The sequence below is a fragment of the Vombatus ursinus genome, unplaced genomic scaffold (assembly GCF_900497805.2).
Source record: "Vombatus ursinus unplaced genomic scaffold, bare-nosed wombat genome assembly UNPS02014773.1, whole genome shotgun sequence".
In the NCBI taxonomy this organism is placed as follows: Eukaryota; Metazoa; Chordata; class Mammalia; order Diprotodontia; family Vombatidae; genus Vombatus; species Vombatus ursinus.
The window spans coordinates 1,981,765-2,009,131 of record NW_020954551.1 but is presented as its reverse complement, the minus strand read 5'-3'; the positions used below and the strand labels follow the sequence as shown (position 1 = coordinate 2,009,131).

General features: G+C 37.6%; 1 protein-coding gene across 1 annotated transcript in view; it reads left to right on the top strand.

Annotated features, from left to right (window-relative positions):
* LOC114044279 (probable C-mannosyltransferase DPY19L2) overlaps nt 1-27,367 on the top strand; it is a 152,635-nt gene that overhangs the window by 93,522 nt on the left and 31,746 nt on the right. The window contains exons 11-16 of the mRNA XM_027863667.1: nt 7,258-7,338; nt 8,919-8,978; nt 13,206-13,286; nt 14,071-14,172; nt 15,976-16,047; nt 19,125-19,174. Coding sequence (XP_027719468.1) covers nt 7,258-7,338; nt 8,919-8,978; nt 13,206-13,286; nt 14,071-14,172; nt 15,976-16,047; nt 19,125-19,174 — 446 coding nt within the window. The remainder of the gene's footprint in view (nt 1-7,257; nt 7,339-8,918; nt 8,979-13,205; nt 13,287-14,070; nt 14,173-15,975; nt 16,048-19,124; nt 19,175-27,367) is intronic.

Below are 27,367 nucleotides of genomic sequence, written 5' to 3'. Positions count from 1 at the left end.
CTAGTTGAGGATGCCTTTGATATATATGTAGAAGATTCTTATAACTTTTTTATGAAGATGGGAAAACAGACATATACATTAGTTTCCTTGGTATTTTTCTTTGGTACTAATAATGTCTGAAGTTTTTTCCATACCTTTCCATTTCTCCACCTTTTCAAGATAACTCAGTAATTGATTGATACTTCAACACCATAGTAGTTGTGTTGCCTGCAGCATCTTGTTCTTTTGTTTTCACTTGTTCTAGTCCTGCTCCTCCCCCCACCCCCCTTTTTTTTTAGCGCTATTTCTTCCAACTCTGTAGGGATGTCTAAGCCTGTGATGTTAGAGTCAACGAGTGGTCATTTGTTGGTGAAAAAGATTTGTTGTGTAAATCTTTTTGCAGATCTTTTCCATTTTATTTCTCTTTTTTGTTCTTGTAGACTTCCTTATATGCCTTTGGTGTGGCTTTACTTATTACTGTAGTTGGACTTCTTGCCAAACTTTTCTTCAAGCTAGTTTTACCAGTTTATTGCTTCTCTTTGTTTTGTGGAATGATAACTATTATTAATTTTCCACCATTTTTCTCTTTTAAGATTTAACAAACATTTATATTATAAAGTGGTGCTGCCCATGGCTACCATCTCCCTCTTGGCAAGTAAGTCAAATATTTCCTAACTTAGGTTCTTTTTAGGCTCTTTTTATCTCCTTATTGTGACAATTGATTTTTGTTGGCCCAATCTCTAAATGAAATTAATGTATCAGTTTCTTTGTTGTTTATTGCAGCCATATCCCATCTTTTAACTTCGATAATTTGTTTAAATAGCTCGTTATAGTTGTTTGTACTACCTAGCCTATCTTTTTATTCATATTTTAATTTAATTACTATATTAATTTTGATTGAAATAGAGGATAGGAGAACTGGCCTTGGAGGCAGTAGGGTCTGGGTTCAAATCCCTACTAAGACACGGATAAGATGTGTGACCTGGGCAAGTCACTTTACTCATATAGGTCTCATTATTTCCTTTTATATAATTATTTCCTTTTATATGAGAGGGTTGGACTGGATGATCTTTAAGAACCCTTCTCTCTCTGAATCTATGATTTCATGATCTTTGATTTAATAGCAAGTTGGTGGTCTGACTATACTCAGGCAACAGTTTTGTTACTGTCTCCCAAATAATAACAAGTCATTCTCTGACTGTAAAAATACTGTCAATTTTAAATAAAGTGAATTTATAAAAAATTTTTAAAATACTGTTTCATTTTTATCATATTTAGTTCTTGCCATGTTTGGTGCTTTCAGATACTTTTTTTTGGGAAAAGTATTCATCGCATGTTGATGTGAGACATTTTATGTCATAAACAAGTCCTTGGTGTGTTTTATTTCTTATTCCTAATCCACATTTTTCAAAATTTGCTGTCTTTATCTATCCCTAACTCTGGAATAAAATCAATAAGTATCGAAGTATATATATTGGTTTAATTTGTCTAATTAAGTTCTTCATAGTTAATTTGGTCTTATCAAGTTCTTCATAGGATGGCTTTTCATTCTTTGCAACAGATATTGGTACCTAGGCTGCCATATTTTCATAATCTTTTTGCAAATACTTATGAATATTGCAACATGAAATGTTCAAACATCCCATGAAATTTTCTTGTTACCTTTGAATCTATGAAGAAATGAATTCCACCAACTCTTTTGCCTTTCTAGAGAAGACATGTGAGTCATGTTTGCCACGTAGTTACAATGTCTTTAGGTCTTCTCAGTTCATTTATAGCAAGAATATCAAAATTGCTAAGATTCAGTTTAGCTGAAGTATGTTCATTCCTTAGTTATTGATGAATAGTTCACATTTAGAGTACCAAAAGCTAATTTTCTAGTTGTCCTAAGAACTTTGTTATTCTGAGCAAGACTACGTTTTTCCCTATTTGATTTTATCTTGGATTGGGATTCATTCTAACCTTTTGAAATTTCATCGAATCCCGGATCATCCAACATATTAGTTATCCTTTCTAGCTTTATGTGATCTGCAGTTTGATAAAAATGCCATTTTGACCTTTATCCAAGTCATTGATGAAGATCTGAAGGAGTGTAGAGCCTACTTGAATCCCAGGGGTGCTCCATGAGAACACTTGAGGACTGTACTACTTTCTCTGTGGACATGGGATAATTGATAGCCAGCTGGTCTGTGAGTCAGACCATTGCAGTAGCTCTGAATCCAGTTAACTGTGTACCGTCATTGAGCTCATGTCTTTCCCTTTTTCCCCACAAGAATAACATGATTCTTTACTAAAATCTAGGTAAACTGTACTTACAGCATTGTTCTGAGTTACCAGTCTAGTGGGGCTGAGATATGGACTGGACCTAAAATCATTATTATAGTGAATTTCTTGGTAAAGAAACTTCCTCCCCTGATGCATGTTGGTATGTTATCTCAACTTAATGTCTTACCTCTGAGGAGCACTGAGAAGTCAGTTGACTTGCTCAGAGTCACATAGCCAGGATTGTGTTAAAGGTAGGACTTGAACTCAGGTCATCTTGGGTTTCAGTCTCATATTCTCTCTACCATGCCAGGCTAACTCATACCCATCCAGTATCTGTGTCCAAATCAGAAATAAAAGTCATTGTCTGATAAACCCTGTTGTTGAGGAAGACATTATGGGTCTCTGTGGCCATCACTCCATCACTCTGTTACAGTAGTGCTGAGGTCCAGTTGATGTGGATGTTTCTTTCATAGGCATATTCCAACCCATTATGTCTGCCCATCTTATTTGGGTTCTCTTGAATGTTCAGCCCAAAGGAACGACCTTACGTATAGAGGACCTTCCTTGAATTCTCTTGGTATCCCAAGGTATTGGCCATGGGTTCATTCTTATTCTTACCATACTATCAGCCTGTATTCTTTTTTAGGCCTACATTTATTTGGTGATATCCTTCATGCTGCTTCTTCTTTATAATCTTTGCCTGCTCTGACTCATCATATATCTTGGCTCAACTTGATCTTGAAGGAGTGTGTTGTATTTCATGACTTAAAGACATTAACCCCATTGCAAGAGTATTTGCTTTCCATCATTTGGAAAATGGCTAGTATAAATATAATGAAATATAATTGGGAAGATGTGATGAATTTGAAGAGCTCTGTCTGTCAAGAAGTACTTGTTAAGGGCATGTTCTGTGTGCCAGGCACTGTGCTAAACACTGAGGAGGCCTAGTGCAGAGAAGCTGAGCAGCGAGACTTGGAGAAACTGATGCAGAGTGAAGTGAGCCACCTGCACCTTTACCTGCGGTGCTTTAGTGGAGAGGATTGTAAAAAAGAAACGGAAGGCAGTTTAATTAGAATCATCAAGCCATCATGATCCCAGAGGAGAGTTGGGACAGTGAACTGAACTACTTTTTCATGCCAGAGGTGGGAGACTGTGGGCGTGGAACACTGCGTATATTATCATCCTTGGTTGATGTGCTGCTTAATTTTTCTAAATTGCTTTTTCTTCTTTGTTAAAATACCTTGTTGGTTGTAGCAGGGGAAGGGGATATATTAAAAAATGGAGGTAATATAAAAACAAAAACTGTAAATAAAGAGATGGGCCTTAGTTTCAGGGAAAATCTTGTAGTCATTAAAGGAAGTTTGAATTCCCTATGAAGGTAGTCTAGTCACATTCTTCCTGGTCAGTTCTAGGCCCATTTGTATTGTCTAAGACATGAATTATCTTTGCATTTTGTTCAAATACACATCATGTTTGGATATTAATAAGGTATTCTTCATCAGTTTGGCTCTTCATATCTGGACAGTTTGGCTAAAATCTTTTAAGTGATTATGGATCTCAGTTAGAAGGCTCTCTGGAGCTCAGTGCAGTCAGCCCAGTATCATTTGCAAAGAGAGATATTTGGTTGACATCATCATCCATACAGAATCCCTGTTCCTCTTGGACTTTTCGTGAGTTCTTCACTAACCTTCCTTTCAACAGTACATCCTAGAATTTTGCTAGGAATCCAAGTAATTTCACTGACCTTTACTTTTCATGTGACCATATATGAAAACCAGTAACTATATGTACTCTACATTTTTCTTCTTCAAATTAAAGATAAGTACATATTTTTTTAGAGCTATAAGGGACTTGAGCGATCCCTAAGTCAAAACCCCCTTATTCTATAGATAAGTAAACTGAGACTTAGATTTAAATGGCTTGCCTGGGTTCACAAAGCTAGTTAGTGTCTTAGGTGGGATTCAAATTCAGGTCTAAGACTCCAAGTCAGATGTACTACTCTCAACTACGTTCCACTTTGCTTCACAGTTCCTCTAATTACTTAGCTTGTTCCACATACAATTCCTTCTCCTCTGGACAGGTTGGACAGTCAGTCAGAGGCATTTAAGTGCCAAGCATTGTGCTAAACATTGGAGATATATAGAAAGGGAAAACAGTCCCTGCCCTTAAGGAATTCACAATCTAATGTTGAAGACCACAAGCAAACACATGTGCAAACAAGCTATATACAGGATAAATAAGAAATAATGAACTGAGAGGAGGGACTTGAATCAAGAGGGATTGGGAAAGGCTTCTTGTAGGTGGAATTTTAGCAGGGACTTGAAGGAAGTCGGGAAAGCCTGAAGGCAGACAAGAGGGAGACATTTCAGGTATGGGGGATGGCCAGAGAAAATGCCTACAATGGTGAGATGGAGAATCTTGTTTGTTGAATAGTCAGGGGACTGGTGTCACTGAATTGAAGAATATATGATAAGAGTGTAAGGTTTAAGAAGACTGGAAATGTGAGGGAAGGGTTAGGTTGTGAAGGATTGGCATTTATGGGACTGATAGGGTTGGACCAGTGCTATAGAAAAATCAATTTGACTATGGTGTGGAGGTTAGACTGGAGTGGACAGAGACCAGAGGCAGGCAGACCCCTCAGCCGCTATTGCAATAGTTTGGGGATGAGGACCTGCACCAGGGTTGGGCCTGTGTCGGAGTAGAGAAGTGGGGCATATTTGAGATATATTGCAAAGGTAAAATCAACAGACCTTTGTAATAGCTTGGAAATGCAGGGCGTGAGAGTAAGTGAGGAGAGGTTGTGAGTCTGAGGGATTGGGACAGAGATATTAATTAAATCCGTGAGACCTGATGAAATCACTAAGTGGAGTAGTAGAGAAGGAATAGAGAAGAGGCCCAGCACAGAGCCTTGTGTGACACTTACCGTTGGAAGGCATGACTTGGATGAAAATCCATCAAAAGGAGATGGAGTGATCATATAGGTGGCAGGAGAACCGGGAGAGAGGGCTGTCCCAAAAACCCAAAGAGAAGAGAATTTCAAGGAGGGGGAGGCGATTAACTGTGTCAAAAGCTGCAGAGAGGTCAAGGACAATAAGGAGTGGGGGGGAAAAGTGATTGGATTTGGCCATTAACTTAGGAGAGAGTACTTTCCTTTGAATAATGAGGAAAGAACCTGGATTGTGTGGAGATAAGAAGAGAGTGAGAGGAAATAATGTGGAGACACCTATTGTAGATGGCATTCTCAAAGAAGGCTACAACTTTTCAGTGTCCCTCACAAAAGGTGATTAAACATTCTAGTGCGGAGTACTCTTACCTTGGTCATTATATTTCATTAGTGCAGCCTGAAGTTGTATTAATTTTTTTGGCTTCTGTATCACCTGTCATATTAAACTTGCTGCAACTCGTAAGTCTTTTTCTTATAAATTCCCATCTAACGTTGTCTTCCATGTCTTGTACTGGTGCAGATGACTTTTTGAATCCAAGTGTAGAACTTTGCATTTATCCCTATTGCATTTTATTTTGTTAGAATAAGCCCTTGGTTTTAGCCTGTTAAGGTTTTATTTTTTGGTTCTTCACTCTGGGTTCCAGTGTAAGAGCCTGTCTCTTTTCAGCTTCTTATCTGCAAATTTAACAGCAAACAAACATATCCTCTGTATTATCATTACAGTTATTAATAATGCTGTGAATAGAACAAGATCCAAGAACAAAGTCTTTGGTATGCTAATAGAAGCCTTCCACCATGCTGACATTAGTTGATTAACTTAAAATTTTTGCAACGTACCATTCAATTATTTATGAATCCATCTAATTGTACTTTAATTTAGATATTTCTCTGTTTTCCATAAAGATAGGTAAACTTTGCTGAATGCATTGCCACAATCAAGATACACTATGTCTATATAACTATAGATCTAGTTAGGAAGGGAAGAAGAATTTATACAGAATCTGCTATATTCCAGCCACTGTACTAAGCACTTTTTAATATCATTTGACCCTCACAACAACCCTGAGAAATAGGTGCTGTTGTCTCCATTTTATGTTTGGGGAAACTATGGCAGACAAGTTACCCAGGGTCACCCCCTGGTAATCTGAGGTCACATTTGAACTCAGGTCTTACTGGCTCCAGGCCCAGCACTCTTTACTGAGGCATCTAACCCTAACATTCTAAGACAGTCAGAGTTGGAAATGGCATAATTTGTTCTTAATGAACTTATCCCTGTCCTTTAAAATATTTGCAAACTACCAGATTGGCAATCTGCTCTTGTCTGGGGACAAGCTCACCATGCCCAGTGTGTGGAATCTACTTTCTTTCTGTTTGGGAATGTTTATCAGCTCCAGTGTTTTGTCAGCTCTTCTGTTCTTGCAGATTACTCAGAGATCATCAGCATCATTGAGAGAGAGAGCATCCCGTTCTTCCAGTAGTCCATGGTGTAGTTCATGGCAACCAAGAGATGAACCTTGGGCTCTATAGTCTTATCATCCGTCACTTTACCATCTCGGACTTCAGTTCCTAGTGACCACTTTTGTTGTTCTCCTTTTGGTGTAAAGATCTCTTTCTTGATAGAAAAGACGAAGAAAACTGGACATTTCAGTTCTATTTTTAACTTTGGTTACTGAATACATCTTCATTCAGCAGCAGACAAGACACTTAAAAGTGGAGGACATATTAAAATAAGATAGAGAACTAGGATCTGTAACTTAGTTTTCCTTTGTACTCTGAAAAGTAGTGAAGTTGATTTTATTTCTTATTAATTTTTGGCCAAAGTATAGACGAAGAATAAATGAATAAATGGGCTGCATATAGCTTATGGTCTTTCATCTTATTGCTGAAAGACTTCCATTCCATGGAATTGCATTAGAGTTTTACTTAAATCCATTAATTTTAGCCTTATTCTTATTCCTGCCCATAACAGTTACTTTTGTAAAAGAAGATGCACATTGCCTATATGCTCTATATGTTTAACAAAATATTACATAATCTTATTTTATCTTTTTTGTTTTTTCCAGGTTTCTATTGCAATCTGTTTTGTTTTAACGTTTGGAAATCACACGTATTTGTCATCTTATTTTGCCTCCTCTTTGATAATAACGTGGGTAAGTATTTGCTCAGCTAGTATAATTTTTTCCCCCATTAAATAGAAAACGTTTTTGACCCAGCCTTAAGAGATGTAACGGAGAGTACAGTTTCTTATTTTTTCATTAATAAAGCAGGAATTTCCCAAATAAAGTCTATTTCCTTTCTCGTCTTGGCAAAACATGCTTAAAAAACCTGCCTTAGCAGTATTAAGACACCTTGTTAAGATACTGTCACATCAGTCACCTATATCACTTACTCTTAGGATGTTGCTATTGCCTAAAATATTTGGAAACTCTGCTTTTGAAATCGGCCATTTGAAAAAGCCATTCAGAGAGTGAGTTATGGTGAGTGATTAAGTTAGTTAATGATGTCTTTGGTCAAAAATAAAGTCATATAATGAAATGAGTATTAGAAAGAGAGCTGGCCTTGGAATCATGGGAAACTGATATTGAAATCCTGCCCCTAACAATGACCAGGTTGCCCTGTGAATAAGTTACAATCCTCTTTAGCTCAGTTTTCATTATCTGTAAAATGGGTCAATCAGAGTTGTAGCCTACATCTCCCAAAATGTTATAAGGATCAAAGAAGATAATTGTATTATATGTAGTGAACTTTTTAGCCCTTTCAGGTGCAGTGTAAATGTTTTTTTGAATAGCTCTGAAGGCAGGGTCAGATATGTTTGAGTAATGGCATTGCACTTCAATAAAAATGCACATTTTGAAGTACGCATTCTGGTGTGATAGTTAATCATTTCTATGTCAAGTGTGCAAAGGGCCCCTGTAATAGATATGAGAAAGATGGTGAACCTATGGCTATAGCATTGGGTTTTACGTGGTCCATGGGTATGGTGTGGGATGACTTCCTCAGTCTCACTGCCTCCTAGGAGGCCTACTAGGAGATACCATTACTAGAACCAGCCAGAGTAATTTCTTAACATCTTATCTGCTTTTTTACATTTCCAGGTGGAGCTCCCCTGACTACGTCCTATGCCACTTCACTTTGATGGAGTGACCTTTCAGGAAAAGGCCCAGAGCTCCTTTCTGCTAAAAGACAAGCTGATTGATTGGCTATAATTTTATGTTGAGTAGTTATAGAACTGCCTCCAAAAGATAAATGCTCTTGTCAGCAGCATCCAACTTATTATCACACAGTTTTGTTTCCCCCCCCAGCAGTTTTATCATGTGTAGTATTCCAAAGAAGTTAGAACCGAAGAAGGAGTTACTGGAGGGTAATAAAGAGTTGGGAAGAACAGTTATATACCTTTTTAAACCCTGCAGTAAGTCTAACATGTTTTTGTTCAGTCGTGTCCAAACCTCTGTGACCCCATTTGGGGTTTTCTTGGCAGAGGTACTGGAGTACTTTGCCATTTCCTTCTCCAGTTCATTTTACAGATGAGAAAACTGAGGCAAATAGGGGTAAGTGACTTGCCCAGGGTCACACACCTAGGAAGTATCTGAGGCACTCAGGAAAATGAGTCTTCCTGACTCCAGGCCTGGCACTCTAACCACTAAGCCATCTGGCTGCCCCAAGTATAAAATATATCCAAGTGCTAATTAAATTTTCCATTTTTCTTTTATGTAATTCTCTCTCTCTCAAGGGTTTTGTGAAAAAAAGAAGTAAAGTCCAAAAATTGCAATCATCTGGCTGTACCGTATGGGTAAGGTTTAATGAGTTTTAGCAGTTTTTTTAAAAATCTGTTTTAATTAAATACCATTTCTTTAAATTTAATTTATGTAGGCAGTACCATACTTCGAGGAAAAAAAAAACTTAGATTACAGAATGCCACCTATCAAGAAACAATAACTAGGAGAGATTAGCAATATTTGCAAATAATTTTTCCATTTATTGCTTTGTTTTTCCTTTTCCTTTCTCTACGTTTCTGCCATGTTGCTCGGTTCTCCAGTTTTTTTCATCCCTTTACTTCCTTTTGAACATGCGTACTACTCTTCCATAGCTTATTGATTTTTTTTCCTCTCATCTACTGTACTTAGTTTCTTGTGTTTTCATGGTATCCTTTGGGTTCTGTTCTGCCCTTTCCCATCTCCTTCATATCACCTTTCCTCTACTCTGCCTTATCATATTAGCTTAACTCCAGTCTTTCATCTTCCTTTCACTCCACTAAAAATGAACAAATGTTTGTCTGCCTTTACTCATCCTTTCCTAGTATATATCTTTGACAGCCAGAATAAGTATGTTACTGAAGAAATTATTACTAAGTTAGATTTTTGTCAAACCTAAGTTTCTGTCTAATAAGAATTAAATTCTTGGGGAATATGTCAAGATTATCTCAAATCATTCCCAAATACAAGACTAATACAACCAGAATCTTAGAACTGGAAGGAACCACAGAACCCATTCAGGCGACTTTTCCCCTTGATTCAGTGCAATGATGCTTGAATAATTTCAGTGATGGAGAATTTACCATTTTGTGAAGCATTCTGCTCCATTTTTGGACAGCTCTTATTATTATAAGATTCCTCCCTATGTTCATCAGAAATCTGCTTCCTTATAACTTCCATTTATTGTCCTAGATGGGTTCTTTTCCTGTGCTGACTTTAAATATGTGAAGACGTTTGCATTGTTACCTTGATCTGATATGCAAAGCAGTTTCTCAGTGGGTGCAGGAAGACAGCCGTGTAATGAGAATCCCAGTTTCTCTGTTATTCTAGACATATATGAAGTCAGGGAGAGCCCAGAACTCCTCATTGCCTTTTCGTGATCTTATAGTCACAGAGCACTGACTTGGAAGTGAAAAGTAATCTTGGAAGGAAAGAGTTGTGGAGCAAAGGGAGAGCTCTTCATGACAGAGTAATCCTACCCTTGGGGTACTGGGCAACTCTTCCTGTGGTTATGCCCCTGTATCATGTATGTGGTCCCTTGAGAGCCTTGTGTACCGAGCTGTTGTGCGAGCTGCCTGAGGTTTGGAGCCCCAAAATGCCGAAGAATTTTATGATAATAGTTGTGTTTGTGCCAGAGGCCATGAGATCCTGATGGTAGGAACCCTACCTCTCTGGTACGTCCCCCTTCTTCTCTGCTCTGGGTAGCCACAGGAGGTCTGCTAGAAGTTTGGCAGGGACAGGGTTAACAGCTGTTGGAGTGCTCTTCCATTGTGGGACAATTATTGGGCTGGTGGTCTAAGAGGGAGCAAAGCCCCACGTAAGTACTTGTGGCTTTACCAATGGGGAATGGAGCACTTCTTGTTCTTTCCTATTAAAAGGACAGTAGGAGTAGACACTGGCCTTTAAGATGAAATCCATGGATCTTTGTAATAGATCTCATAGAGGCTGCTTTTGTTATTAGCAGATTTGGAAGGGCTTGCCTAGATGGGGTAGGGCCTTTGATTGAGGGGGGAAACTCCCTACTGGCCAGCTAGGAACAATTTAAGTTATAGTTCTGGGCACTTTGGGCTAACCCCTGCACAAGCAAGACATGGCTATATATTGTTCCTTTTTTTTTGGGGGGGGGCGAGGCAGTTGGGATTAGGTGACTTGCCCAAGGTCATACAGCTACTAAGTGTCAAGTGTCTGAGGCCAGATTTTAACTCAGGTCCTTCTCCCTGGGCTGGTACTCTATCCACTGTACCACCTAGCTGTTCCCTATGTCATGTGCACAGCAGAACATAAGAGAGGATACAAAATATATAGCAATAAATTTCCATTTCAAGAAAGCCTATATATAATAAATACTATGCATTATATTGAGAGCTGTCCATCTTTGCTTCCTTGTAAGTTTTCTTTTGTTCTCTGCTGTATGCTTTGTACTTTGTTCTTTTTTCTCCCATCTTCCTTCCCAGCCGTAGAAGCCTACAATTAAACACAGATATTTTTAGATAGATACATAGACACACACACACACACATATACACACACATACATATATGTATACATATATAGACATGTACTTTCCCTAACAAATTCTACTCTTGGTCTTTGTTTTTATGTTTGTGTGTATCTCTTATTTCCTATCCCTCCTGACTCCTCTACTGTACTCTTACCTGCTACCTTGCCCTCCTATTATTTAACTTACACCCCTGAAGGATCCCTCCCTTATCCTCCCATTCCCATAAATCTAAACGCCCTTCTATACACCATACCAACTCCAACTACTTAACTTTACAAATGATCTGATAACAACAACAAGTTTAGTAAGTAGACTGGATAAGGCTCTATTCTTATAGTTAGGAAACTCTGCCTGTGAGACCCTAGACAAGTTTCTTCATCTCCCTGGGACTCAGTTTCTTCATCTGTAAAATGAGAAGGTTGTACTTGATGGTCTCTTAGGTCCTTTCTAGCTCTAAATCTATGACATGATTCTATTATTTATCATTATTAATATTAATAACAAAGATTAGACAATTGAATCCATTCCATATTGTTCTTAGGTAAGAATAAAAAATTTCAACATTTTTTACATTATACTGAAATTCATTACCCAGTTAGGGAAGGCCTGATTTTTTCATATGGAAATGCCATAAATAACATTCATGATCAGTACCATAGGTAGTAGTCTTGCTAAGTTGATATACCTTGAAAAGAATCATACTGTCTTATTCACCATATGAATTTAATTAAATAAAAATAGAGTCACAATTATTTATTCAGTACCATTGAAGATTTGGTTCTTCAACAGAAGATATTTGCCCATAACTGCTTTTGGAAGCCTATGCTTAAAAAAATTTAACTATTTTTGTAAGTGAAGGTATGTTATGTACTTCTGTCCTCTTAAACAGAGTATAATAGACATAACTTAACTTTTTCTTGATGACTTTGGATCATCATTATGAATATACATTATTGGATTATAGTACAGTGATCCATTTGGGTCACAGATTTATAAGGCTGCTGGTTGCTACAGTGAGTTGTTTTCTGCCATGCGTTCTCTGTTTGTATTTTAGTTTTTCTAAATCCTCTTTCCATGTCAGACCCTTCTTTACGTATCACTTCTTTCTGCTCTAAGTATACTTGCCTCTAGGTTCTCTCCCACTTCCTCTCCTACTTTGTTAACTTTTGTCTTTGTGGACTAGGACAAGTAACTAATGTCATTAAAATTGTCTGTTAAAATCAGTAAGACTGAGTAAAGGCCTAATGAGTTCTTCTTCAGAGTATAGGATTCTTTTTTTTTTTATAGAAAACTATTTCCATTACTTTAACAAAACTTTTTCACTTATTTCCAAATTCACAACTCTATTTCAAGGGTTGAGATTTCTGAGAGACTGATTTTTGGGTAATAGGAATGTTACTAGATATAGCTATTCAGAAAGAATGGAAGTGTTTTAATATCTTTTATCTCATGTTTTCTTAACAGCATTAAGACACAGATATAAATGATCAATCCATAGTCACATTGTAATTTGATTAGACTAGAATTCAGGACTTTAAGCTCCCAGCCCAGATACTCTTTCTTTTAGATGAATAGGAAATAATTTATACTTGTACAATCTTTCTTTTTATTTTTGCCCACATGCTTGTTGGAAAGATAGATGAGCTGATCAAAGAATATCTGAAGTGATTGTTAACAGGGATGATTTAATTATAGGTCATGACTCTGTCCAGAGAGAATTCTTATTATATGTAAATCTTAATACTAAAAAAATTAGGATTTTCACTAAAGAAAATAGTGTTTTATCTAGGGAAAAAACCCAACTTCTAGGGATGATTTTTCTTTTTAAGTTTGTTGGGTTAGAATATATTTATTTTTAGTGCTTGTAACAATGGCCTACGTTTACAATCCAGACCCTTAAGCAGAGGCTTCCCAGTTTGCCACATCTAGAAATCCCCTTTGCATACATTTGGAGGGGCTATACTTTTCGTTTGTCATAAGAACATATTAGGTTATTTGATATGGGTAATTTTTAGTACCTGAGTTTTTATCTTTTATTTTGTAGCTGATTCAGTGTTTTCTTTGGTGGAGTGGAACAATTATTTTGAAAATTCTATTATCTCAACTCCTTGCTGTTTCGGATCATGTAAGTGCTTTCCTCTAATTATTATACAAGAGGATTTATTAGGCATTATTTCATGGTTGCTTCTCCAGTATTTCTTCTCTCCTCTGACACTGCCGCTGCTATAGTATAGGCCCTCATCATCCAACACCTGGACTATTGCAGGAGCTGATGGTGCTTCTGCCTCCTTACTCTCATCCATCCTCCGTTTAGCCACTCCAGTGATTTTCCTAAAATGAAGGTCCAACCCTGTCACCCCACGTCAGTAAATTCCAGTTGTTCCTTGTTGCTTCTGGGATCAAGTACAAAATCCTAGGCTTAGTGTTCAGAGCCTTTCATAACCTAGCTCCCTTTGACCTTTCCAGGCTTTTCCCACCTTACTCCCTAACGCATACTCTTCTGTCTAGTTGGCTGTTCCACAAACAAGATACTGATCTTTCTGCTCCAGACATTCTCCCTAGCTGTCCTGAATGCCTGGAAAGCTCTCTCCTTTCCTCCTCACCTACTGACCTCACTATTTTTCTTTCACTAACAGCTAAAAAGACCTTTTACTGTAAGCGTTCCCCAACCCCTGTCAAATCTAGTGCTTTCACTTTGTTAATTATTTCCTGTTTATCCTGTATATAGCTTGCTTTGTGCATATTTGTTTGCTTGTAGTTTTCCACATTAGATTATAAGCTCCTTGAGGGAAGAGACTGTCTTTTGCCTCCTTTTATATCCCCAGTGCTTAGCACAGTCCCTGGCACATAATAAGTACTTAATAAATGTTTATTGATTGATTGTTGTATTTTACTTAATTTCATGCCAGATTCATCTTAGTGACCTCATAATTGCCAAAATTTTAAGATACACAGATTTTGACACTTTGATGTATACCTGTGCTCCTGAATTTGACTTTATGGAAAAGGAGGTAAGAATTTATTTTCCTATTTTTTACCTGTTAGAGGAATCAGGCATTTTTTTTTCTATTATTCTTTGATCCTAGACCCTCAAATCTGTGTAGCTTTGTGATATTTGGGGGGAGGGATGAGATGGGGAGAAAATTCGAAACTCAAAATCTTGTGGAAGTAAACGTTGAAAACTAAAAATAAATTAACAACAAAAAAAGATTTTTTTTTCCTATTTTACCTTTGTTAGAGGGATCACAGGCATTTTTTTCCTATTATTCTTTGATCCTGAACCCTCAAGTCTGTGTAGCTTTGTGATATTTGGCTTAGTAACTTATATACATTTTTACTCATTGAGAGGAAAAGCTCTCTCAGGAATTAGGTCTAATTGGAAAGGAAGCCAGTCTGAATTAGTGAAAAGTAACAACTACAGAATATTTTTAAAAGAAATTCAGTTTTATTTCAAATATTATGTATTGGAATTCTAGCAAACTGATAACAAGGTATTTCCAAGAAGATATATTGTCAACTTCTTAGGATAAATAATAAAATTCAGTTCAAATAGAATACTGTACTTAAATAGATATTTAAGGTCTTGTAATAAAACTCATTTTAAGTGTTTTATATTTCGTTTTTCTTTCTTCAATAGATCTTTATTGATTTTTTTTGTTTTTACATTATCTGCAATTCTCTTTTCTCTTCCTTTCCCTCTTCCTCTTAAATATATTATTAAGCAGATTTTATATCTTAGAATTATGAAATTAGAGAGTTTAAGAGGTAGCCTATAGGTCATCTTCACCCACTAACATGTACTTACTTCTCAAGTACCTATTTTATGAAGAATACTCTTTGGGGATTGGGTGAGATACAAGGTGGAAATAATGCAGGGTATTGACCCTCATGGAGTGTATTATCATTTTACAATTGAGGAAACTAAAGCCCAGACCAAGAACAAATTTGCTATAAGGTACACAATAAAGCCAGAACAAGAACCCAGGTTTCTTAATTTAGTAGGACAAAAAGTTATTTTGTTTACTGTATTTCATTGTGTATCAGAATAACAAGTTTTAAAGTCTATTTATCCATGATTTTTTCAGTAGTTGCTATTTACTGTTATAGCTGAAGGTTTTATAATTTCATCATCTTAGGGAGTTCCATACACTCTTCTATGACTTCCAACCCATTAGCTATTAGTTGATTCTGAAGGAGATGTTTAATGTACACAGTTCAAGTGATCTGACCAGGGTCACACAGCTAGGTGTCAGAGGTTGGATTTGTACTCATGTCTTCTTTACTTCAGTCCCTGAGGTCCATTTACTACATTGCACTGTCTCTTACGCTCTAAGTTGTAATAACTCGGGATCATTGGATCAGAGGTGTAGAGCTGGAAGGAATCTTAGCGAGCGGCACTCAAGCAGGCTGACTTTTTAGCCCAGTATTTATGAGTTAATGACAACAGAGAATACTGCCACAGGTGACAAATTGATCAATGATGTCAGACTGGGAAATTGAATAGTATTTCAGATAATAAAGGATAAAATCAAAATAGTGGAAAAGCTGAGCAAAATCCTAACATTAGGTTTGATGGAATATTTCTTAAATTCTTAATGATAAAATTAAGTTCTTTTATAATAGTTGGACTAGTTAAATTACTGTGTTATATGCAAGGAGATAATGAAATTTCTAATCCTTATGTGGTATGGCCTTTTTTCTTGCAGGAATTGCTATTGTGGTACTCATTAATGAAAAGAAATACCTACAACTATTTCTCTGTACAAAGTAAAATCAAATTCATAGACTCTCTAAAATTACTTGTTGTATTTCAGACTCCACTGAGGTACCTAAAGACATTACTGCTTCCAGTTGTTGTTATGATTTCTTTTTTAATCTTTAAAAAGGTAGGTTTTCGTTTTTTCAATTTAGACCCTTGCTGTTTCGCTAAATATATGTGACTCAATGATAGTGAAATGTTGTTAGGTTAGAGATAAATGAATCTTTTTGGCTAAAAACAATGATTATTTATTTTTTTATCTTACACACATACACACACACACACACACACAAACACACACAACGTCAGTAGAAAGGGCATTTTGTTTTAATGAAAACCTAAGGTCTGCCAAGTATAAGCCACCGCAACAGAGACCCCTTTTTAATAGCTGTAAACAGCTTAGAACTAATGTATATAGTCCTTTTTTTATTACACATGCTCACTATTATTATAACAGAATTGGATCCCTTGAAAATAACATGAACTGTAACCACCACAATTTTATGCCATGTAAAAAGGTTATCCGAAAGCCTAGTGAACATTAGGGAGATGAAATTAATGTTTTATACCTATGTGAAAATTAATAGTAGGGTAATAACATTTCTCCACTGTATAGTTCTGTTGAGCAGTAGTTTCTGTAGAAATAAATTAAAGGTTATTTCCATGTTTTAGGTATTTGTTGTTTTCTTAGTTTCACACTTAAACTTTCAGGATGATCTAGTTTGATGAAACATCTTGCCAAGATTGATACATACTTGTTTTTTCTTTGATTTACTTTTTGATTTACGAGGCAGTATTACTTTGTAGTCTTCACCAGTGTCCTTTACAAATGAGTTCATATTCTAAAAAGTATTACCCTTGGTTGTCATATTTTTCTGTTTGGCAAGAAGAGAATTTAAAAAAAACTAAATCATATATTCAATCTAAAATTATAGTTGTGATTCATAGTTCACTATGAACCTCTTAAAATATATCTATGGTCAAGAGATAAGACAGTGCATAAGTGCTTCCCAGTTTTTATTTTCTGAAGTGGTGGACCCTTCCATATTTTTTTAAGGCAGTTGGGGTTAAGTGACTTGCCCAGGGTCACACAGCTAGTAATTGTCAAGTGTTTGGTCCGAGGCTGGATTTGAACTCAGGTCCTCCTGACTTCAGGGCTGGTGCTCTATCCACTGCGCCACCTTGCTGTCCCCTTCCATATCTTTTAGAGATATTCCTGGGTAGGCCCATTCTTAGGACCCACCTCACATTGGACACCAGGTTTTAAAGGCAGCTATTCTTGTTGGAATGTGAAGGGAGGACTCTGTCAGACCTGGAAACTGAAGAGTGGACTTCTAACCCCTCTAACCTCAAGCATATCCATGGAGCTGGAGCCATCTGTGTGTTTGTATAAATCTTAGTCTTGAGCAGATTACCCTACAGGAAGACGCTTTTGTTCCTGGGAGAGTTCTTTGGCCTCTCAGGAGAGACATTTGAGAGTGACCTGTCTGACTCTTGCTGCTAAAGTGGCTTTGCATATTTGTTACAAGAGCTTTGGTATTGTTTTGTATTTTTTTTCGCTCTTGGGGGAGAGAGAGGAAATAAATGTTTGATAAATTGAAAAAAATAAGAATTTTTGCTTAAGTGAAAAATGTAAGGCAAAACATGAAGTGATAACTTACTAGAGATTCTTAAACAACTTGCACTTAATGTATTTCACGACTTCAAAAAAACCTGTGTTCTGTGGTGCGTGACTGCTTGAGCACTGGTCCTTTGTTAGTGGTCCTGAAGATTTCCTTCCATGTCCAGGCTCTCAGCACCATGAGAGAATCACAAGGAGAATCGTCATCTTTGTACAGAGGCATTGGGGGCAAGATGATGGCCAAGGCAGAAACCCTAGACCGTGTGATGGGCTAGTAAGAGTTAAATGCCTTCTGTGTGCCAGGCAATGCTAAACACTGCAGATACAAAGTGAGACAGTCTCTGTCTCCAAGGAGCTAGAAGATAGCAAGCAAAGTGAGAAACAAACCACAGAAGAAAGGCTAGAGAATAAGAGGGGTTATGGAAGGCTTTCTGTAGAAGCTAGGACTTGAGGGATGTGAAGGAAGTCAGGAGGCAGACATGAGGAGGCACTCCAGAAAGAATACCTGGAGTCTAGAAGTGGAGTGTCTTGTTCATGGAATAGTGAGAAGGCCAGTGTCATTGGATTGAAGAGTGGTGGGGGCGGGGGAGGGAGAAAAAAGGTAGGGAGGGCAACAGGCTATGAAGGTCCTTGAATGCCAAACAGAGGATTTTATATTTGATCCTGGAGGTGACAGGGAGGCACTAGAGTTTGTTGAAAAAGGGGGTGACGTGGTCAGGTCTGCGCTGTAGGAAAATCACTTTGGCTACTGAGTGGAGGATGGATTAGATTAGACAGACTTGCGGCAGGCAGGCCCCTGTAGTCCAGGTGTATGGTGGTAAAGGCCCATGCCGTGGTGGTGACAGTGTCAGACGAGATGCCGGCGCATGTATGAGAAAAGTTATGAAACTGGAATTGTCAGGATTTGTCAACAGATTAGAGACGGGGGAAGGGTGAGATAGTGAGGTGTCAAGTCTGATACCTGGGGGACGAAGATGATGGAGGTGCTCTCAATAGTAATAGGGGATTTGGAAGGGGAAGGGTTTAGGGGAGGAGATGGAGTTCAGTTTTGTGTTTATTTATTTTAATATGCCTGTCAGAGATGGCCACAAAGAAGTGAGGGCTGAATGAGTTGATTTAAGAAGGATCACCATAGATATAGTAACTAAATCTGGGGGATCTGAGGAGATCACCCAACTATGATGGAAGGAGAAGAGAAGAGGGCAGAGGATCGAGCCCTGTGGGATGAACCATGTTGGGCTTGCTCAGGTGCTTAGGAGAGCCTTAGATGATCCACATTTGTGCCCGTAGTGTAGATTCGTGTCCTACCCAGCTCCAGGTTTTTTATATGACTTTGGGCAAGCCACATGAACATCTGTGAACCTCAGTTTTCTTATCTGTAAAATAAGAACTGCTTACCTGCAGGTTATTGTAGAAATCAAATGATATCATCTGTGTGGAAGTGCTTTGGAAAAAATAAGTGCAATTAATCACATTTGTAAGCAACCCTTTTTTTTCTTTTGCTTTTGGACTTAAGATTTTTAATTTAGAAAATTGTGTTAAGTACTGCTTAAGAAGGTCTTAATCTTGGATTCTGTTCATAGGTGATTCCTGACATTTTTTACATGTCACCTACAGGGGAAATTTGTAGCAGGTAATTAAAAATATGTGTATATATTTTAACATTTGTACCTATTCCCAACTAATATAAATAATAATTTATGATAGATGTTTGAATTGTAATGACCCTTTAAAATTAACCCTAATAATTAGAGAGGAGGCCTGTGCCACACTTGAGAACAATCTCTGAGAAAATTGATCCTAGTCTTTGTTTTGCTTTCTCATGTGTTTGGATTGGTATTTCCTGTGTGTTTATATTTTATAGTTTTGAGTTTGAATTGACCCTGAACTATGTTATGAGAGTTCATAAAAACTAATAAGGATACTTATATCCTAGCAGCAACAAGTATCTCAGATGTCATTTTGGATACTTTTTTTTAGAAACTTTAAAATTTAAATGGTTGTTTAAAAAATGCCTCATTGCTTTATTGGAGGCCTCTTTTGATAATGTCTCAATACTTTCTCAATCTTAATTTTTCTTGAATGTTAAGAAATTTGAAGTGCCTATAACCTGAATCCTGCTGTGCTAGATGTTGAGCTTCATTGCTTACCTTAAGGAGATTTGAATCTGATAGGGAAAGTACCACATGTATACAAATAATCATATTGCTAGGTCAGGGAATTTGGAGAGGTCATTTTAAAAAGTCAGGACAAGGAAGGTAAAATACCTTCTTCCTAGGGATGTCAGGATGTTGGACCTGCGCTGGGTCTGGAATGAAAGTCAAAGACAAAATGAAGTGCTTCCTATGTTATGCTTTGTGTAAGATGGCTAGAGACTTATTTAAATCTTTCTGGAATACATTTTTTTAAAACAACCTTTGCTATTAGGTTTTTCTTTGTTTGATAATAGCATTTTAGTTAAGTTCCTACTTTCAGACTTTATTAAATTCTTTTAAAATTTGGTCTGAATTAAACACATATATGTACAGTATTTTCCAAGATTATTTTCTGGATGTTAGTGGTAAATTTAAAAGACCTCTGAATCTGAAAGGAAGAATGTGTTAGTAGAAGCTTGACACTGATACTGACTAAATGTGTGATACTGGCAAGTTCTTTGACTTCTCTGGGCACTTTTAAAATAAGATTGTTGGACTAACCTGTCCTTTAAGATCACTTTTTAGCTTTAGATCTGTGATCCTATGATGCTATTCAGTATGTTGTGATTGGCATTTAAAATTCAGTGTTGAAAAAGATTTGTTCCTCCAAATCTGAGCCAACTATAGGTCAGTGCCATTCTAACCTCTAGTGGGAGAAATTATAGAATGGCTTAACCGATTTTATTCATTTGTTCATATAGCAGTTATGGGTCAGGGCAGGTAAGATATATTGGCTTGGAGACCTGTGAATATGATCCAGAGGGTTTCAGACTGAAAATGAAGTGGAGAAAGGACAACAGGGTACAACATGTGAAGAGAAATAATCCACGGGATAGCTAAGGGCCTAGAATTCTTAGCCTGGGTGGATCAGTGAAGGAATTCGAAAGGATTACCCAGAGGACTCAGGGACGTAAAAGCTGTTTTTAGATAGGTTAAGAGCTGTCATTTGGAAGCTTGGATTGCTTCTGGAGGACAGAACTGGGCAGATTAAAGCCATTCAGGTGGGATTTATGTCTCATTGGAGGTGTCTTTCTAAGCAAAGACTGCATGAGCACTTGTCAGATGTGTAGAGGTTGGACTAGATGATCCCAGAAGGTCATCTTCGCTTAGTGAAGGCATAAATTGATGCCGTGCCATGCTTCACAAATTCACCTAGATCGTGAAGGTAAAGAGCAATCCCTTAGATTCGGGCTGTTACCAGAATCTTGTGAAACTATAAATAAAAAATGTCTAAATCTATTAAATTTAGAAAATATGAGCCGAATCTCGTCAGGGAAAATTTTGGATGGATAAATGGAAAGATTTACACTTGGGTTTAAAGAGCCAACTGCACACACATAGGAAAAATTGGGTATTCAACCTCAGTTCAGGTCAACAAATATGAAGTGTTTTAGTCTGTGCCAGAAATTAAGCTAGCTTCTGAGGATACAAAGACAAAAAACCAGTCCCTACCCTCAAGGGCCATATATTCTACTCTTTCAGAAGTTCAGATTGCTTGTTCACTGTGTTAGTGGATTGTAGGCAGCCAAAAGGAAAAGTCTTAGGCCACATTAATTGAATGAGAGTGTCTATAATAATAAAGGAAGTGATAGTCCCATGGTGCTTTCCTTTTGTTAAACCACATCTTTATTATTGTGTTCAGTTCTGTATGACACATTTTATCTAATGACAAACTGTAGAGAAACTGGAGAGGGAGCAACCCGAATGAAGAGGAAACTAGAGACCCCACCATATAAGAATCGGTTGAAAGAGCTGGGTATGTTTAGCGTAGAGAAGACTTAGGGCCGGGGGAATGATTATTATTTTCTTCGATCATTTCAGAGGTTGTCACATGGAAGAGTTTTCTTGTTGGCTCTAGAATACCAAACTATCACAACTTTTAGAAATTGGAGAGGTGACATCTTTCTCATTTGGATGCCCTGAGGGGGCCAGGAGTCTCCAGTACTCAACTGGAGATGCTTCAGGGGCCCCTGAATAACATAAAACTCTGACCTGGGATGATCTGTAGAGGTGAGAGAGGACAGGAACCTGCTGGACCTAAGCACAGACACACTAGGAGAGGTGAAATATAAAAGGAGCTGAGGAAAACACGGCCAGAACCAAACGGGGCTAACCATGATCCAAGAGTTCATGAGGAGGCACAAAGTCTCCAAATCAGAAACTTAGGCTAGAGATATGAGTAAACAGAAGACAGTAAACACTGTGAAGAATTATTGTGTGTCAAAGGACAACCAAGAAATAAACCCAGAGGAAGAGAGTAACTTCATAACAACTATAAGCAGAGAATCAGAGTTAAAAAAGGACTTGTCTAGAAAGTCTGCAAAAGTACCTGGAAGAAATGAAGATATAAAAATGAAGTTGTAAGTGAAGCAAGAATTCTGGAGGTCAGAATTGGAAATAGAATAAATATTTTAGAAGGTATAAAACTTTGAGCAAATAGCAGACTCTCTGAAAATTAGAATGAAGCAAACAACTCAACGAGAGGAAATATAACAATCAGGCAATAAACATTTATCAAATACCTACCTCTAAAATCAAAAGGCTTAAAAATAGAAGAAAATAAGAAAGTCTCTACTATCAAAAACAACTGACCTGGAAAACATGTCAAGGAGAGATAAGTGAAGAATCATTAGACTCCCTGAAAGCTGTGAAATGATAACAAACAAACAACCCTGGATACAGTATTTCAAGAAACTGTAAATAGAAAATGTTTAAATCTATTAGAACCAAAAGGCAGATTGAAACAGAAAGAATCCGCTAGTCACCTCCTAAGACACCCCAAATGAAAACTTCCAGGAATGTTACAGAGCTACCAGGTCAAAGAAAAAATATATAAAAAAACTGTAGTCAGGATTACACTAGAATTGGCAAGGATTAGAAAATGGACCTTTAATGGAAGAGAGGACTTTGAAGTGACGAGTGTTCCTTCCAATTTCTTATGTCTTCATGTTTCACGGAAGGAGTTAAAGTAAGATAGAGGGCTTATAGGTGGTTTTAGTCTTAAGGGAGAAAGAAAAAAAAAAGAGGTAAAAACTAATCCACTAGGAAAGAAATGAGGAAGGAAGGGTAGAACTTATCAGTTCAGTTTAATTAACATTTATTTAGCACCTTTGTGCTAGTGTTGTGCTAAGTACTAGGGATACAAATAAGAAAAAGAAAGACCCCTGCCCTCCAGAAGCTTAAAATCTCATGGAAGGGTAAGGCAACATATAAAGGGAAGCTGAAATGTAGCAGGGGAACAAGGGAAATAAGTTTTTGAGAATTTACTCGTTCTCAAAATTATGCACGTAAAGAGTATGAAAACATGGAGGAAGGGGTGTGAAGAACATGGATCACATGATCCTTATTCTTATCTTCATTGGATAGAGAAGGATTGAATGTGTGACAAAGTTTTTGTGTTTAAATTCAATAAAATCTGGAAATAGGCAAGGGGATGTGGCCTAAGAAAGCAGGCAAAATTAGGGAGGGAATCTCCAGAACAACTTTAGTTCTGATTAATGGATCTTAAAGGGGGATTTAACCAGAAAGAAAGAAGAGGGTCTTGGTGAGACCAAGAGAGGAAGGGCAGGGGTGTAGAAGGAGATCACATCTAAATTGCAGGTGACTTAATATCTCTCTCATTCCTTTTCTTTTACCATCTCTTTTATAAAGAGGAGAGAAGGGAATAAAAAAAAGAATATAAAATATGAAACAGTCATAATATGAAGATAAATGACATAAACTCAGCATTAAAAGAGAAAAAGATAGCAGAATAGATTAGAAAGTAGACACCAACACTATGTAGTTTACAAGAAGCACACTTAAATATTCATACACAGTTAAAGTAAAGAGCTGGAGCAGACTTTATCATGCTTGAGACCAATTCAGAAAGGCCAACAGTCATGATTTCAGATAGGGCATCAGTAATTAAAAGAGATAAAGGAATTAAATTATACTTAAAAGCATAATTAAATAATATAAATATTCTATATGCACTAAATGGCATAGCCTTTAATTATTTTGAAGAAATTTAATCAAATTATAGGGAAAAATGGCAAACAAAACTATAATGGTTGGGAGGCCTCATTGTGTCCTCTTTCAGACCTAGACAAATAAAATGAAAGTAAAAAGAAGTAAAGGTTATGATTAGATTTTAGGAAAGTTAGGTATGGTAGTTGACTGGTGATTACTGAATGGGAATAAAAAGGAGCATACGCATTTCTTAGCTGTGGAAGAGTTATAGGAGATTCTAGGAGCAAGATTAAATGGAGTTTATGTTACATAAGTTGAAAAGCTTTTGCATAAGAAAAATCAGTGTAGTTAAAATTATAAGGAATAGTTAACTGGGAAAATTGCTTGCCTTAAGTTTCTCTAATAAACATTTTTTTTTTCTTTTTTTGGTGAGGCAATTGGGGTTAAGTGACTTGCCCAGAGTCACACAGGTAGTGATTGTTATGTGTCTGAGGTCGGATTTGAACTCAGGTCCTCCTCACTCCAGGGCTGGTGCTTGATCTACTGCACCATCTAGCTGCCCCCTCTAATAAACATCTTATCCAAAATATATTAGGAGGTGACATCATAAGCAAATTAGAGGAGCATGGAAAAAATTACCTGTCAGGTTTATGGATAGGTGACGAGTTCATGACCAAATGAGAGAGAGGGGTTCACAAAAGGTAAAATGGACAATTTTTCAATTACATAAAATTCAGAGAGTTTTTTCACAGACAAAACTAATGCAGATAAAATTAGAAGAGAAGCAGGAGATTGGGGGGGGATCTTTGTAGCAATTTTCTCTGATAAAAGTCTCGTAAGATATGTAGGGAACTGAGTCAGATTTGTAAGAATAAGAGCCATGCCCAACTGAGAAATAGTCAAAGGATAAGAAATAGGCAGTTTTCAGAGGAGTGAATCCAAGCTATCAATAATGAGTTGAAAAAATAGAATGTATTGTATTAATTCCAGAAACAACTTGACCAGGATGAGTCAAAAAATCTATCCACAGTTCTGGTAGACTTCTCTGCATTAGGTTCTATCTAGGCTAGGATAAAGCTTGATCCTTTGAATGAGTCCCAGTGCAGGTAGAGGAGACCAAAGCAAAACTCAGCTAGACACAGGGTGACAGCAATCAGGCGCACCAGAGAGGAATAGGACTCGGGCCTAGCAATGGCAGCATTTGAACCAGGGGTCAGCCCAGCAAAATGTTCCCCTCAGAATGGCCCAGCACCGGACAGTTCTCAGGTTCTGACGTGGTGGGTGAGGTGGGTAGCATTTCTCAGCTTTGGCATAGAAAGACTTTGCTTAGCCTTGTACCAGGGGTCATTGTCTGTACCTTTGGCAACCTTTGGTTCTAGCAAAGGGGAGGCTTTTCTCGGCCCAGTAACTGGGAAACAGACGAATGGACAACAGAGGCTATGGGCAACATCACAGGCCTCAGTGGGCCATGGGTGGCATGGTCAGCGTCATACTTCTCAGCAGTAACAGGCAATAGAAGTGGGCCCTAGCAGTAGCCTTTTGCTTACTGTAATTTGGACCTGTTGGGGCTATGTTTTATTGTTACCAGTATGGTTTCCCAGGAAGGGCATAGAATACTGGGCATGGTTTTGGGAGGTGACTTACTTTCTGCTGGTGGGGAAGATAAAAATGTTTACCAATTCCTTGTGAAATAAGCAGGGAGGCAATCAGAGGCCTACAAAGGGGCGAAGATTTAAAATTCACTTCCACTGCCCATGGGGCTCCCAGGGAGGAGAGAGGGACTTAGCTGGTGGGTTGGGGAATATAATTGTACATGATGATTTTCAGGGTCAACCTTGGCACTGGAGAGGCTAATGACTTCTTAGCTAACTTACTACAGATAACCTTGGGCCACGATAAGGAACAGTGGCTATGACAGGTTATTATCACCTTTGCCAGAGCCCTAATATTCCTAGTGTTATACCCATTTATATTTAGTGTTTTATATCAGGAGATCCACTGTGAATTACAAAAATTTATCATTACCCACCCCATGTACCAGATCAAGGACTCAGTTTTCTTCAAGAGTCAAAGGGAAACCTTGGATTTCTGGTCTTCACTCTTTACCTTATTTTGTCACTCCTTCAGGGGACTGTTAATAACTATAGCAATAAAAAAAATAACTAGCATTTATATAGTACTTTAAGATTTTCAAAATGCTTTATGCATGTTATTTCCTTTGATCTTTAGAACAACACTGTGAGTTAGGTGCTATTGTGATCTCCATTTTACCAGTGAGAAAACTGAGATTGAAAGAGATTAAGTGATTTGTCCAGGGTCACATAGCTAGTAGGTGTCTGAAGCAGGTTTTGAACTCAGTTCTTCCTACTTCCAGGTCCACACTCTATCCATTGTACCACCTCCTTGCTTCTACATTCATTATTTTTTTTCCATGTTTCAGTTTTATTCTTTATTTTCTACCCTCAAGGTTATTTATTTTGTGCTTTTCCTGTCCCTGAAATTAGGACTGTCAGTTACTGCCCCAAAGGCACTTAAATTATAAAGTTCTCCGGACCTTTGTCTCCCAGGGCTGTGATGTAGGAGGAGCAATATCTATCATATAGGCTAGGTATTTAAAAGGTATTCTTGAAACTTAATTGGTTCAGGGGATTAAGTATCAAGTATTTGACCTAGCTTCTGGCTGGCTCAAATACAAAAGCCAGCCTATAAAGAGACACCAATTACTGTCCCTCAGCATTGACTGTTGCACCAACATGGCCAACATTCAGCTGAGTTAATATTATTTCCTTCCTAAATATTTTATTCATGCTATGGCTAAATAAACTTCCTCTTCTTAACTGACAGTTATGCTATGAGTGTCTCATTTCATCACAATTCTGAGTCTAATGACCATGCCAGTTTAAATCAGGCCTGGCCTATCAGAGGTGATTGGAACAGAGGTTCTGAACAAGACATACATTTTTGGACGTGGAAAGTGTGTGCATTTTTTTTGTTCAACTATGCTTACTTATTATGAAGGAGTGTTTTTAAAACTTTATTTGAGGGGATTTGGGGGAAGGGGTAGTTACAGGGATGTCTAAAAAAAAGAGAGAACAGGGAGTGTCAATAAAGCATTGTTTAAGTGTGCAGAAGAAAATAAAAATAAATTCAGAGAGAGTTACAGATGGGACAGATTTGGGACTAACATCTTGAACTTACAGTATGCTTTAAAAAATAAGTATGTAATAGAGAATCGTGTTTTCACACAAACCTTTTTCCTTTTATGTGGACATAAACACATTGGTGTTTGACAAGTTCATGATAGCAAATAATAAATTTTAAAATGTTGTCATGAGTTTCCCATCACTAGGTGTTATCCACACAGAGGCTTGACAGCTTCTTGTCAGGCATGTTGTAGGAGCAATTACCATGTGAACCCTGAGCTCCTGTCTTATCTCAAGATTCTCTCATCCTTTGATGCATTGAGCAACCACTAAGTGCCTGGTTTGCACAAAATGCAGTACTAGGCACCGTAGAAGATGCAGAGAGAATTAATTTACAGACTAGCAGGGAAGTCCTGACCTATTTACCAGATGATCAAGGAGTGTCATTCTGAGGGTGCTGGAATTCCTTCTTCCAAAACAGTCAAGAACTGAGTAGATAAGTAGTAAGTTGATCGCTCATGTGGAGGAAGGGTCAGA